Source organism: Cydia fagiglandana, chromosome 24, assembly GCF_963556715.1.
Source record: "Cydia fagiglandana chromosome 24, ilCydFagi1.1, whole genome shotgun sequence".
NCBI lineage: Eukaryota > Metazoa > Arthropoda > Insecta > Lepidoptera > Tortricidae > Cydia > Cydia fagiglandana.
Genome location: NC_085955.1, coordinates 920,838 through 934,905, shown reverse-complemented (window position 1 = coordinate 934,905; position 14,068 = coordinate 920,838). Strand labels below are relative to the sequence as shown.

At 45.2% G+C, this 14,068-nt stretch overlaps 1 protein-coding gene across 1 annotated transcript; it reads right to left on the bottom strand.

Moving 5' to 3' along the window:
• Window positions 1-737: 737 nt before the first annotated feature.
• On the bottom strand, window positions 738-13,678 carry LOC134676275 (serine hydrolase-like protein). The gene is made up of 6 exons (XM_063534645.1): window positions 13,518-13,678; window positions 12,819-12,980; window positions 11,156-11,263; window positions 2,341-2,509; window positions 1,554-1,661; window positions 738-1,062 (listed from the first exon to the last, which is right to left on the bottom strand). The coding sequence occupies exons 1-6, from the start codon at window positions 13,567-13,569 to the stop codon at window positions 759-761; spliced, it is 903 nt and encodes a 300-aa protein (XP_063390715.1). The 5' UTR covers window positions 13,570-13,678; the 3' UTR covers window positions 738-758.
• Window positions 13,679-14,068: the final 390 nt, after the last annotated feature.

Genomic DNA, 14,068 nt, shown 5'->3' with positions numbered 1-14,068 from the left:
AGAAGAAGCATATATATGTACATAATTACTTGGTTATTTATAATACAGGGTGTTTGGTACATCGTTACCCAAATTGAAACGGCAGATAGGTTGAGTCATTTGCTATCCACTCATGCGTAGAAAAATAATTGGCCATGGTTTTTTTTACTACTGCGCAAGTAAAAATTTGAAATTTAACAAAAAACGGGCATAGAGCTGAAAAAAAAAACATGAGCAAAATTAAAAAATTCTAGGCCTGGGAAGATAGCAAATGACTCAACCTATCTGCCGTTTTAATTTGGCAAAAGATGAACCAAACACCCTGTATATATTTAATCAGTATTAACATAATCTCCATAATAACAGTCCATTTTCAAAATCACCTAACTAAAGTATTTGGAATTATCTAAACACACCATTTTTAGGGTTCCGTACCCAAAGGGTAAAACGGGACCCTATTACTAAGACTGCTGTCCGTCCGTCCGTCCGTCTGTCACCAGGTTGTATCTCACGAACCGTGATAACTAGACAGTTGAAATTTTCACAGATGATGTATTTCTGTTGCCGCTATAACAACAAATACTAAAAACAGAATAAAATAAAGACTTAAGTGGGGCTCCCATACAACAAACGTGATTTTTGACCGAAGTGCAACGTCGGGTGGGGTCAGTACTTGGATAGGTGACCGTTTTTTTTGTGTTTTTTGCATTATGGTACGGAACCCTTCGTGCGCGAGTCCGACTCGCACTTGCCCGGTTTTTATGTTGGTGTAATACCCTCTACAGTTTAGACTGACACTCAAACTTGTTATCTAAAAACTCACAAAGTACTTTAATGAAACGCTCCGGATTAGTAAAATGCACATCATGCCCGCCCTCTACCGTCACCACTGTGAAACTATCCAGAGTTCTCTCCAAATCACTGATTAATTTCAGCGTTTTCTTCGCGCCGTTGGTGTAACCTCCCTGGAACTGTTTGGCGGCGATGAGTAGGGTGGGTGTGGGGGTGCAGAACAGCTGGTAGTAGTAGGAGGGGGGGTAGTTTGGCGGCGGGAGGCATAGGAGGCGACGGTCCCAGCTTAATCTGGAAATAAATAGGCGTTTTCAGAAATAAATATTGAAAACCTGATTCTTTCACATCTGGACGTTCTTGGGCTCATTCTACTCAGAATCGACAGCATTCTCCATCCGACCAAAAAAGATGTCCCAAAATGTCCATTCCATTACGTCACGTTTTAGTATGAAAAAATTTTAAACTTTAAACGTGACGTAGTGGAATGTACAATTGTCATACAAATTTTTGGGACATTTTATTTTATCATCAGAATTGAAAGAATTGAAAAATGACCCTGTCACAGAATAAATAATAGTACTAGGTACAGAAGACTCACTCTCTAACAAAACGCGTCTGTTACGATCAGGAGAGATGGCCGCTAGGTGGCGACAACGCCACGCGCGGCTTATGGCTTTCCCCAAAATTGGTGTGGAACGAATGTACTTTTAGCTACCTGTAGCAAAGCGACGAAATCGCGGAGTGAGCCACGCCTGACCCTGTATAGAAAGAGCGAGACTTACTCATAGAGGTCTTCTCCGACTTGGACCATATTCCTCGACGGCGCTCGGCGCGCCTGCGCCTCGGTGAAGCCGCGCGCCTTCATCACCGCCTCCAGGGCGCGCTGCTGGCTGCCAACACAAAACAATTCGTTCAACACATTGCCAAGAAAAAAACCGGCCAAGTGCAAGTCGGACTCGCGCACGAAGGGTTCCGTACCATTACGCAAAAACCGGCAAAAAATATCACGTTTTTTGTTGTATGGGAGCCCCACTTAAATATTTATTTTATTGATGGACGTAGGCGGAGGTCGGAGGATCTTGAGGGGAGTTGGGAGACAAAACAGCGTGTGCTTCTTATGGCGTATATTGGAAAAGTGTCATGAGTATATTACAAATTCGCTAGCCTAAAATAATTATAACTAATTACAGCGCCACCTATGCACTGTATAGGGAACTAAGTAGGTACCTTTATGTAGATCGATAAGCCATCTAGGGATTCTAGGGCTCGATAAAGTATGTAAGAGATCACATAGATGGCGCTGTTAACTACACTAGTTAACATTTATTCCGATTTTAGTATTTGTTCTTATAGCGGCAACAGAAATACATCATCTGTGAAAATATCAACTGTCTAGCTATCACGGTTCATGAGATACAGCCTGGTGACAGACAGACAGACGGGCAGTGGAGTCTTAGCAATAGGGTCCCGTATTTACCTTTTGGGTACGGAACCCTAAAAAACAGATAGTGGTTAAACTTGTACCACCCCATCTTTGCATCAGGCGTTAAAAATGAATGTCAAACACACCTGTAGATCCTCTTCTGCGCGAACTTGTCATAGTTATCATAGTACTTCTGGTGGAAGGAGGCGAAGTACTCCGGGGGGTCGTGGACTTGCAGGCGAGTCAGCGCCGGCCCAGGGTCCAGGAGGATCATCTTCGATATGCGGTGAGGGTACACCGCGTTGAAGAACAAACCTGGAACATATCAAATTTATTAGATATTTTGTTATGCAAATACAAATACAAATACTTTATTTATAACGCAAGTTACATGTCATGATCTCATGATGGTTTTACATTTTAATTGGTAGGTACATCCAGTCATTAGGTAGGTACATTTATTTTAATATTTATAGTAATTTACACATTCGATAAATAATAATAATAATAATTAAAGTGACCAAAAGAAGGTGTACCGGAAGTGGGAGGAAACCAACCTTCGTACGCCCGACACGCAGCCGCCGGATGCTACTGCCATGACCGACTTCTGGCGTAGCATCTGGTCGGTGCCTGTCGGACACACCGAGGGGGGTTGGATGAGTGTTGTCGAGCGTGAGTGCGAGTCCATCGAACCTATGGGGGCAGTCACCATCAGCCCCGATGACGTCAGTTGTGCCATCCGCTCGGCCCAGAACTGGAAAAGTCCTGGGCCGGATGGATTGCACAACTTCTGGCTAAAGTGGTTCCGATGCTCGCACTCGCGCTTGGCAGCACAATTTCAACAAGCCCTCGAGCTTGGTTCCCTCCCACCTTCCTTAACAACTGGTGTCACCTTCCTGCTCTATAAGTCCGGTAGTACCACGGAAGCGAAGAATTACAGACCCATCACATGCTTGCCTACACTCTACAAGCTCCTTACATCCATTTTGAGAGCAAAAATCAACGCGCACATTGTCGCAAACAATATTCTGGCTTCCGCTCAAAATGGATGTAGGGTTGGGTCCCGTGGTACTAAAGAGCTCCTCCTCATAGACATGACCATCTGCCAACAAATCCGGCGGAACAGGGGTGCCCTCTCGGCCGCTTGGATTGACTACAAGAAGGCCTATGATTCGGTGCCTCATTCATGGTTGGGGAGGGTCTTAGAGTTGTATAAAGTTGATGCAGCTTTGAGAGCCTTCCTAAGCGCGTGTATGGGACAGTGGACCACAGTCCTTCGTCAACCAGGTGGCAGGGACGACCGTCCTGGCCCGCAGGATTTTATAAGGATTGAGCGAGGAATTTTTCAGGGCGACAGTCTGAGTCCCCTGTGGTTCTGCCTAGCTTTAAATCCCCTCAGCACCCTGCTGAAGGATTTGGGACTAGGTTGCCGGCTTCGGAGAGAGGGTGAAGTCATTTCTCACCTTCTGTACATGGATGACCTCAAATTATTTGCACCAAACAACCAAGACCTGTCGGAGCTACTGAAAACCACGGAAGTCTTCAGTAGTGCCATCAACATGGAGTTTGGTGTCGATAAATGTGCGGTTATGCATGTACAGCGGGGGAGGGTTGTAAATTCAACAAATTTACAACTGTCTGAGACAATGTCTTTCAGATCTATCTCTGAATCAGAAACCTATAAATACCTTGGTATGTCACAGTCGTTGGGTATTGAGGACGAGGGTATTAGACGGTCGGTGAAGGAGCGCTTTTTCAGTCGGCTCACAAAAGTCCTTAACAGTCTTTTGTCAGGAGGCAACAAAGTGCGCGCCTTCAACGCCTGGGTAATGCCCCTACTCACATACTCCTTTGGCATACTAAGGTGGACTCAGACCGAGCTGGACGCCCTGGATCGGAGGGTCCGATCACTGCTCACCACACATCGCATGCTACACCCACGCTCGTCAGTTATGAGATTGTACATCCCACGGAAGTGTGGAGGCCGAGGCTTCCTAAACGCCAAGGATCTCCACAACCGCGAGGTGTACAATCTCAGGAACTATTTCCTTAACAACGAGTGTGGGATGCATCGTGATGTGGTGGCAGTAGATAGGAACCTCACGCCGCTTTCCTTGGCAAACGAGAACTGGCGCAAACCTGTGGTACTAAGTACTGCGGATCGCAAGGCGGCATGGGAGAGTAAGGTGCTACACGGGCGGTTCTACAAGGCCCTCACGGGACCCGATGTGGACCTGCTCGCGTCGGTGAACTGGTTACGATTCGGGGACCTCTTCGGAGAAACCGAGGGTTTTGCCTGTGCAATTGCAGACGAAGTGATGATGACGAACAACTATCGGAAATATATCCTGAAGGACGGTACGGTCGACATTTGTCGGGCATGCCGCCGTCCCGGAGAGTCACTCAGGCATATCATTTCCGGTTGTTCTCATCTTGCTAACGGCGAGTACTTGCACAGACATAATCTCGTAGCCAGGATTATTCACCAGCAACTTGCTCTTCTATATGGCCTTGTGGACTGCGAAGTACCGTACTACAAGTACTCACCTGCGCCTGTTCTCGAGAATGGTCGTGCCACGCTCTATTGGGATCGATCTATCATCACTGACAGGACTATTGTAGCCAATAAGCCTGATATTGTGATAATAGATCGATCGCAACGTCGGGCCATGCTCGTTGACATCACCATCCCCCATGATGAGAATCTCGTGAAGGCCGAGAAGGACAAGTCCAGTAAGTACCTAGACTTGGCTCACGAGATAACCGCCATGTGGGATGTTGATTCGACGATCATTGTCCCGATAGTCGTTTCAGTGAACGGTTTAATAGCGAAGAGTCTCGACCAACATCTCGAGAGACTCTCGCTAGGTGGTTGGATCAAGGGACAGATGCAGAAGGCGGTGATCTTGGACACGGCGCGGATAGTACGTCGGTTCCTCTCTCTGCAGCCCTGACCACCGGTAGCTTGGGCCTTGCCCCGCTGCTGGCGGCACCCTAGGTTAGGTTTTTTATAATGTGTTTATATGTATTTTTATTGTTTTGTAAGTGTTTTTATATTTTACTTTTATATTCATATTATAAAAATACCTAACCTAAGACGATAAATAAATAAAGAGATAATAATTGGTACATTTGATTTATAACATACTGTATTTAACATAAGTTATATTTATATGTTAGGGAGCTCAAAGAACTCGTCTATGGAATAAAATGTATGTCTAAGAAGCCACTTTCGCAATCTTGACTTAAAGGCCACCGCAGAAGCCGCAGTATTTTTTATTTCGTCCGGCAGTCTGTTGTACACTGACGGGCCGACGACGTACACCGACCTTTCGGATTTGCGCAGTTTGTGTGCTGGGGTGACGAGGAGGTGGGCGAGCTTGTTGCTGCGCAACTCGCGGGATGGGTTCACACCACGTTGACGGAACGTACCCAAGTTGTTGTACGTGAAGAGAGCTACCCTGTAGATGAACTCGCAGGGAAGGGGCATAATCTTTAATTGCTTAAATAGCTCTCTGCACGATGCATCCTCGGGCACCCCGGCAATGGCGCGCACAGCCCGCTTTTGCATCCTAAAAGCTCGCCCGGCGTCTGCTGCGCGTGCCCACAGTTCCACGCCGTAGGTAACGAGACTGTGGACAGTCGCGTAGTAGCATGACAATACTACGTCGCGAGAAGCCGTGCTCGCTAGACGACGAAGCGCGAAGCATGAGCGGCCCAACTTGGAGCAGAGCTCTTCTATGTGGTGGTCCCACTTTAGGCCCCTATCGACATGGAAGCCTAGCAGCTTTGTCGTTTGGACCATCTGCAGCGCGGTTTGCTGTTCGGTGGTGACCCGGCAGGGTGGCGGTGATGTGCCATTAAGCTGGAATACGAGGAACATAGTTTTTTCCTTGTTTAATGCCAGACCATTTAATTGGAACCACCACTCGAGCCGCCGAACTACTGAATTTAATTTCCTCTCCAGCTCTTGTGCCGTTGGCGCAGTCAAAACGGCGGCCACGTCGTCGGCATACATATAAATTTCTGCTTCGTGTATGACACTAGGCAGGTCATTTAGTAGCAGGCTGAAGATGGTATTTGATAGACACGAGCCCTGTGGTACGCCCATAGTGTTTATCATTTCGGTCGATTTGACCCTTCCCTTGTCGCCGAAGACCTTTTGTGTCCGGTGTGACACAAAAGATCTCAGCAACGATAGAACCGGACCCCGCATGCCATAAAAAGTTAATTTGTCGGCTATAAGATGATGGTCAGCGGTGTCAAACGCGCGCGAAAGGTCGCAGCATAACAGCGCGACATGCAGGCCGTCCTCGCGCGCGCTCAGCACGCGCCACACCACTTCGCGCACCAGGTCGGTGGTGGAGCGCCCGGCTCTGTAAGCATATTGCCTCCGACATTATGTTAAGCCGCCCGGCAAAGGACAGAAACCTTTTATTCAAGCCTACTTCAAATATCTTACTTACGGCGGGGACTAGCGATATTGGTCGAGAAGATTTAATGTCGGTTTTTTTACCCTTGCCTTTGTAAAGGGGTGATATTTTAACTTTTTTTAGAGGTGAAGGGTATACACCCTCTCTAATGCAGGCATTGAATATGTGAGCTACAATGGGCGCAATCGGTTGGATGACTGATCGGAGTAGACTTGGTGAAATTCCGTATAGGTCAGTGCTATTCTTTGGGGCTATCTGTTTGTTTATTATTAATATTACTTCATCTGGCGAGAACGGTGTCAGCCGCAGAGAGGCGTCTGCGGGCGGCATGGCTGCACTCAGCGCGGCTTGTGCGCGAGCTAGGTCGGCCGGTGGCGCCCCGCATCTACTAGCAGCCGTAATAAACTCCGTATTAAGGGCATCTACCGCTTCCTGTTCAGATTTAAAAACTACCCCCTGGGGGTTATGTAATATATCAGTATAATCGAGCCTGTCGCAATTTCGTCGGCCGAGTTCTGTGGATATTATGTTCCACATACATTTAATTTTGTTTGGGTGGTTTTGGATTGTTTTAGAATAGTGGTTAGTTCGCTTATTTTTTAGCATGGCGTTGTATTTAGCAGAGTATTTCTCGGCGACATTTATCAGATCTACATTTTCCGGGAAACACTCTTTAAGACGGATAATATCAAACAACAGGTTTTTAAAGTTTAGAATATCACTATCTATCCAGGAGTTACCCTTTACCAGGTATGGTTGTTTGCGCATAGGGAAACATATGTTAAACATATCGACTACTATGTTTAACAATGATTGCGCGAGCGTGTGACAGTCGCGCCCCGAGCGCTCCACCACAGCAGTCCAGTCGACCGACTCAAGAGCATTCGCAAAGTGTTGTTTATTTGCGCTAGTGATGGACCGCCGCTCGGTGCACAGCGGCAGCGGCGCGGCAGCGGCGCGGCAGCGCGCACAAGACGCACGCACTGCGCGTCGTGGTCGCTGAGGCGCGCCGCGACGCCGGTGACGCTCGCTACGCGCTGCGAGGGGAGGTTACAATACACGTGATCCAGTAATGTTGCAGAATCACCTTCTACTCTTGTTGCGAAATCAATTAGCTGTATAAAATTGTGACTAGACAAAGTATCACGTAACTCTTTTTGTGCTATGGAATTTTTAAACAAATTTATATTGACATCACCCATTATTATGGCATCCAGTTTTTCATTACATATTTTTGTCAATAATTCGCTGAATAACTTCAGGTAGGCCATATGATCAGTTTGATTGGAGTGGTATATTGCGACTACTAATATTTTTTCGGCAACAAGCTGTATGGCACACACATCGAACAATTGTTCGACAGATAGGTCGCAATAGTCTTGTTTGTTAATTACCTTAGTGCCTTTACGAACGTAGATGCAGCTTCCGCCGTGGCCCACTGACGATCTACAAAAGTGGGATATTAGATCGAAATTATTGAGTGTTACTGACACCAGCTCGTGGCTCTGGAGCCAGTGCTCGGTCATTATGAGTACATCGCAGGACAATTCCTTTGTCAGTAATACTTCTATATTTTTAGTTTTATTAGTTATACATCTAATATTCTGATGGCACACGGTCAGGTGGTCCTTGTTGTTGGTACCGAAGGTCGCGTCGTGTTGCACCGGCGATGGCGGCGGCGTTGCCGACCGTGGCGTCCCGGCGCTGGTGGGTGGACGCGGCGCCCGCGCGTCCGGCGCCTCGCTGAAACCACTCACTGACCTCCGTGCCAAGCGGCCAGTTTTCAGCCGTCAAGAAATATTCGAAGAGGCTACACGGGACCGTAATTGAAAAAGAGGCATAGTGCTTATGGGTCAGTTTTAGTTTATTTGCGTAATAAACGCCAGTGGCCTATTTTATAAAGCTACAAATTACAATTTACAAGCGGAAGTCTCGTTCTAACACATAGGGTTAGAAAGAGACTTCCGCTTGTAAATTGTAACTTGTAGCTTTATAAAATAGGCCACTGGCTGTTTTTTGTTCATGAAATGTACTATAGATTCCGGCGTAGTTTCAGGCTTAAAGAAACACGCGTGTATTTTTCGCACTCGTTCCACGGTCTGTAGTTCGTTGTATGTAAAGGCCTCTGTACACAATGGGCCAGCGTGGGGGACGCATTTATGCGTTAGAGGGAGCAAGTGATATTACTATCTCATTCTATCGCATGGCTGCGTCCTTTGCACTGGCCGGCCATGGCCCATTGTGTACAGGGGCCTTAATGTTTAACGAAAAACACTACAAATTACCTTGGAACCATAGAGAAATAAGTAAGGATAGAGTGCTAACTCAGTTTTTTATTATTAATTTATTTACACAAAAGGTACCTGCACACAACTCACAAACAACATTTATAATATCGCCAAGCTGTAACAGTTTGTTTCTGACCAAAACGCGGGTTGTTTCGTAATCGACATATAGCGTCAAGTAGTGGATTTATCAGAACCGCTACTTGACGCCAGATGTCGCGACTGACGAAAAATGTATTGATAAAACAATTCAATATTACAAGCAGAAACGTCAGCTAACGATGCTACTAAGCTTATTTTTATTTTTATTTTATAGCCTTGTATCAGATTTTTTTTTTTTATTATGAATGGGCTTACTCATGGCCACAGACTAGCCGAGGCGTAGACGTGGCCTACGATGGAGCGAGCTCGCCCAGAAGGTAATAAATAAATAAATATAATAAATATTTTAGGACATTCTTACACAGATTGACTAAGTCCCACAGTAAGCTCAAGAAGGCTTGTGTTGTGGGTACTCAGACAACGATATATATAATATACAAATACATACTTAAATACATAGAAAACACCCATGACTCAGGAACAAATATCTGTATCATCATACAAATAAATGCCCTTACTGGGATTCGAACCCAGGACCATCGGCTTCGCAGGCAGGGTCACTACCCACTAGGCCAGACCGGTCGTCGAGGTGAAGGTGCCTGTTCACTCTTGATTTGAAGGTTGCCGGGTTATAAGAACACGGAAATATAGACGCCGGCAAGGAATTCCATTCCTTGGCAGTGCGCATAAGGAAAGTAGAAGCAAAGCGCTTCGTGCGAATTGGTGGAATATCTACCAAGTAAGGATGGAAACCGGCCGTGCGTCTAAAAGTCCGATGGTAGAATGGGGACGGTGGAATGAGCTCGTGTAGCTATATACTCGTGTAGCGTGGTGTATATGTGACTTATCGTTTGTTTAATTATTTTCCATTGGTATTTATTCTGTGTGCCCTTTGGCAAAGGCCTCCCCCAACACTTTCCAATCTTCTCTCTTCTGTGCCAGTCTGTTCCGGGTTTTGCCAGCTGTTTTTACCAGATCATCCTCTTCTTCTGAAAGGTTTTCCTCTCTTTCTCTTGCCCTCTCTTGGGTACCATAGTGTTGCTTCTCCTCTAATTACATGGTCAGCCCATTTCCACTTAAGGGTCTCCCCTGATATATCGACGCGCATTCGGCAAAAGCCGATAGGAAAAAGCTTTATGTCCACGCAATAAGAGCGAAAAAGCCGTCGACGCGTCGGCAGGCGCCGGCCGATGCGAGCCGAGCCAAACGACGACTTTTTCGCTCTTATTGCGTGGACATAAAGCTTTTTCCTATCGGCTTTTGCCGAATGCGCGTCGATATATCAGGGGAGACCCTAAGTGTTCTTAGTTTTTGCACCACATGGTCTTTTTTTTTTCTTTTACGAAATAGGAGGCAAGCGAGCAGACGGATCACCTGGTGGTAAGCGATTACCGCCGCCCATGGACACCCGCAACACCAGAAGAGTTGCAAGCGCGTTGCCGGCCTTTAAGATGGGAGTACGCTCTTTTCTTGAAGGTTTGAAGGTCGTATCGGTCCGGAAATGCCGCAGGCGACAGTTCATTCCACAGTTTGGTCTTTGTAGCTTTCCTGATTATGCTGTGGTTGATTTTATCTATTTTCCTCTTTCCCGTCATGCTACGTTCCATGCTTCGTTGGCAAGTACGAAGTTTGGTTTGTTGTGATTTGGTGAGCGCCCAAGTCTGGCATCCGTATGTTAGAATAGGAAGTATGCACGTATTATTGATTTTCCTTTAACTTAGCTACTAAGCTTAGAATAAATTTAAAAGTGGCAAAATTACTGTCTTGGGTGAGACTTGAACTCACGGCCTCTGGATCGATACTCCAGCGCGGCGGTAGCCGTTTAAGAAGTGTAACACTCTTACGGTAGATGTCGCTAGGGTCCCCTTGACCCATAATACGGTGGGAAGATTTGCTGGCTATGGATGAGATCTTGGTGGCTCAGATGGCAGAGCGCTGTAGTATCGATCCAGAAGCCGTGAGTTCAAGTCTCACCCAAGACAGTAATTTTTCCACTTTTAAATTTATTCTAAAGGCGTGTCTCCATATTGCGCGGCAAACTATCGAACATTGGCTCGCGAGGCAGCCGCGCGCAATGGATACTGGGTTGGCTCGCGAGCCACGCCTTATATGGAGACACGCCTTAAGCTTAATAAGCCTACCTCCCTCGCAGCCCATGGAGTGTCCCACAAAGATGAACTGCTTCCAGCGCAGATGCCGCACCGCCGCCTGCAAGGCGCCCACGAAGTGCAGCCTCGTTGGCGCCAATCCTGCGCACACAAACTATAGCTTATAGACAGAGCACAGAAGAAATAATAGTACTACCGTACAGAAAGGACACTTCCTACAAACCCGAAGTTTGACAGCGATTCAGGGACGATTCATGATATCCCTTTCTAATATATAGAACTATCCCTTTCGGCTATTTAGGGTTGTCAAAATTCAAGTGATTATCTTATCTGTGGTCGTGCACGCACAAGGAAGTCAAGTGGTATCAACCCTAATAATTACTCCGAGGCTCGGAGCAATGCTGAGCCGAACGGAGCAGAGTTCGACCGAAGTCAGGGGTGTCTCCCCACTGGTCAGAGCGGGGTCACACTGGCGATTTGCGAGCGAGTTGAAAGCCAGGCGAGCGCGCAGCGAGATCGCTGCGTACTGTCATACTGGGATGGGAAGTCGTTGCGTTTTTAATTTGGTGACATACGAGCTATGGGCTATGGGACATATTTTTGAGTATGATATGATTGATATGTACACCCATATTTTTAGACTTGACTGTATCACAGAATAAATAATAGTACTAGGTACAGAAGACTCACTCTCTAATAAAACGCGTCTGTCACGATCAGCACAGATATGGCCGCTAGGTGGCGACAGCGCCACGCGCGGCTTATGGCAAACCCCAAAATTGGGGTCGAACGGATGTACTTTTAGCTACCTGTAGCAAAGCGACGAAATCGCGGAGTGAGCCACGCCTGACTGTACATGAGCATCTATTAAAAATGTCCCAAAAAAAATTGGTAATTTTTATATTATTTCTACTCAGAATCACGAGCTTTTTAGGGTTCCGTACCCAAAGGGTAAGACGGGACCCTATTACTAAGACTTCGCTGTCCGTCCGTCCGTCCGTCCGTCTGTCACCAGGCTGTATCTCACGAACCGTGATAGCTAGACAGTTGAAATTTTCACAGCTGATGTATTTCTGTTGCCGCTATAACAACAAATACCAAAAACAGAATAAAATAAAGATTTAAGTGGGGCTCCCATACAGGAAACGTGATTTTTGATCAAAGTTAAACAACGTCGGGCGTGGTCAGTACTTGGATGGGTGACCGTTTTCTTTTTGTATTTTTTTCCGTTTTTTTTTGCTTTATGGTACGGAACCCTTCGTGCGCGAGTCCGACTCGCACTTGCCCGGTTTTTTTATTTCGTTTTTACTGAGAAAAAAAATGTCCCACAAAATTTTTCGTTCGGTTTTCAATAAGTGCAACCTTTTATGACCGTAACAAAAAGGCCAAACAAAAATGTATGAATTTTAGGGGACACTTTTTTTCTCGTATAAGAATCGAAAGAGCTTATGATTCTCAGTGGAAATAATGGAAAAATTCCAAAATCTAAAACGAAAGTTGGTGGTACAATGTTAAATAGAAATGACTACTTACTGATGTGCCAAATAATGAATCAGAAATTTTTCAAAATTACGACATTTCCACATGGATAAATTTCAGATAGTTCTCATATTTTTTGTATGTTTTCTACGTTCCAGTTTTGTATGTTTCCTATGAATTTTTTAGATAATTTTCTGTAACTTGCCAATACACCCACCTGTAGGAAATGGATCAGATCGGCCATGTCCGGGCAGGTCCAGAGCCACATAATGGTATGTGTCCGGCAGCAACTGTAATAGTGGCTCAAAAGTAGCGGCGCTGTCCTGCCGTCCGTGTACCAGCAGTACTGGCGAGCCTGCCTCGTTGCCCCATGATATCACTGTAATCCCGTACAATGTGTTAACCATAGTGATGGTAGTTTGTTTGTTAATTTTTTCAATTCATTAACCGATTCGGTGGTGATGACACCCCTGCCGTGTCATCAATGATTTTTACGTGTGGCGTATGACACGGGAGGAGTTTATATCATATTCTATGGTTCATGGCATGGCTGCCGTGTCACGAAATGATTGTTCCGCGCCGCAGCCAGCTCTCGAAAATGGAACACGCAACAAATTGGTTAAACAGCTCTCTGATTTTATCTTTGTAAAAACAAATGAAATAGGAATAAAACAAATGAATTTGATTATTCTGTTAACTGTTATGTCGGTGTCACTCAATTTTTTTCAATCAGTTGTGATATTTGATTCGCAGTTGTGTAATATAATATCATCGTTGACACTATTTTGGAGGTCATTTCCTAGTCTGTAATCTGTATCTATACTCGTGAGTATTTGTAGTATGTTTTCCAAACTTATAAATATGTAAGCCTATCTCAAATTATACAATTTAGTACATTTAAAATGGGATAACTTACTTGCTATTTTTCCCCATGGTGCGTCGATTGTCCATTCTCTTAAAACTTTCATAGTCTTCCTTAATTGAGCAAATATGTCACTTAACTTATTTCGATTTATTGTAACGTGTAAATATTTTTAATCGTGATTAAATCGATGTGTAAAGAAAACTAAAACAAAGTTTAAAGGTCATTTGACGTGCATTTGAGTTGACACGAGAGTGACATTTAGTGACACTGACAGTGACAAATTATGTTCAGAAACCACAAGTTTTTGCGTTGCCACATGCGTTGCGTGCGTCATAAGCAAAAAAAAAAAAAATTAAAATTTTCTATGAGTCGATATCCCTTCGCGCCTATATTTTTCAAATTTGCCACCTTTTTCTACTAACAAGATCTGCTTGACCAATAAGTATACCCTTCGCGCCTACATATTTTAAATTTGCCGCTTTTTTCTACTGACGGAAATGGCTTGACAGACTTTAATACTGCGTAGGATGGTTTTCCACCTATCCAATTTTTTTGTTCAATGTGTATTGCGTCTCAGATTTTGCTTAATGAGAGAGTGAGAT

Coding starts and splice junctions, on each gene's coding strand:
- LOC134676275 (XM_063534645.1), bottom strand. CDS start 13,569: ATGAAAGTTTTAAGAGAATGGACAATCGACGCACCATGGGGAAAAATA. Junction 12,981..13,517: donor ACCATGGGGAAAAATAGCAA/GTAAGTTATCCC, acceptor ACGGGATTACAG/TGATATCATGGGGCAACGAG. Junction 1,063..1,553: donor GTCGGAGAAGACCTCTATGA/GTAAGTCTCGCT, acceptor ATTTATTTCCAG/ATTAAGCTGGGACCGTCGCC.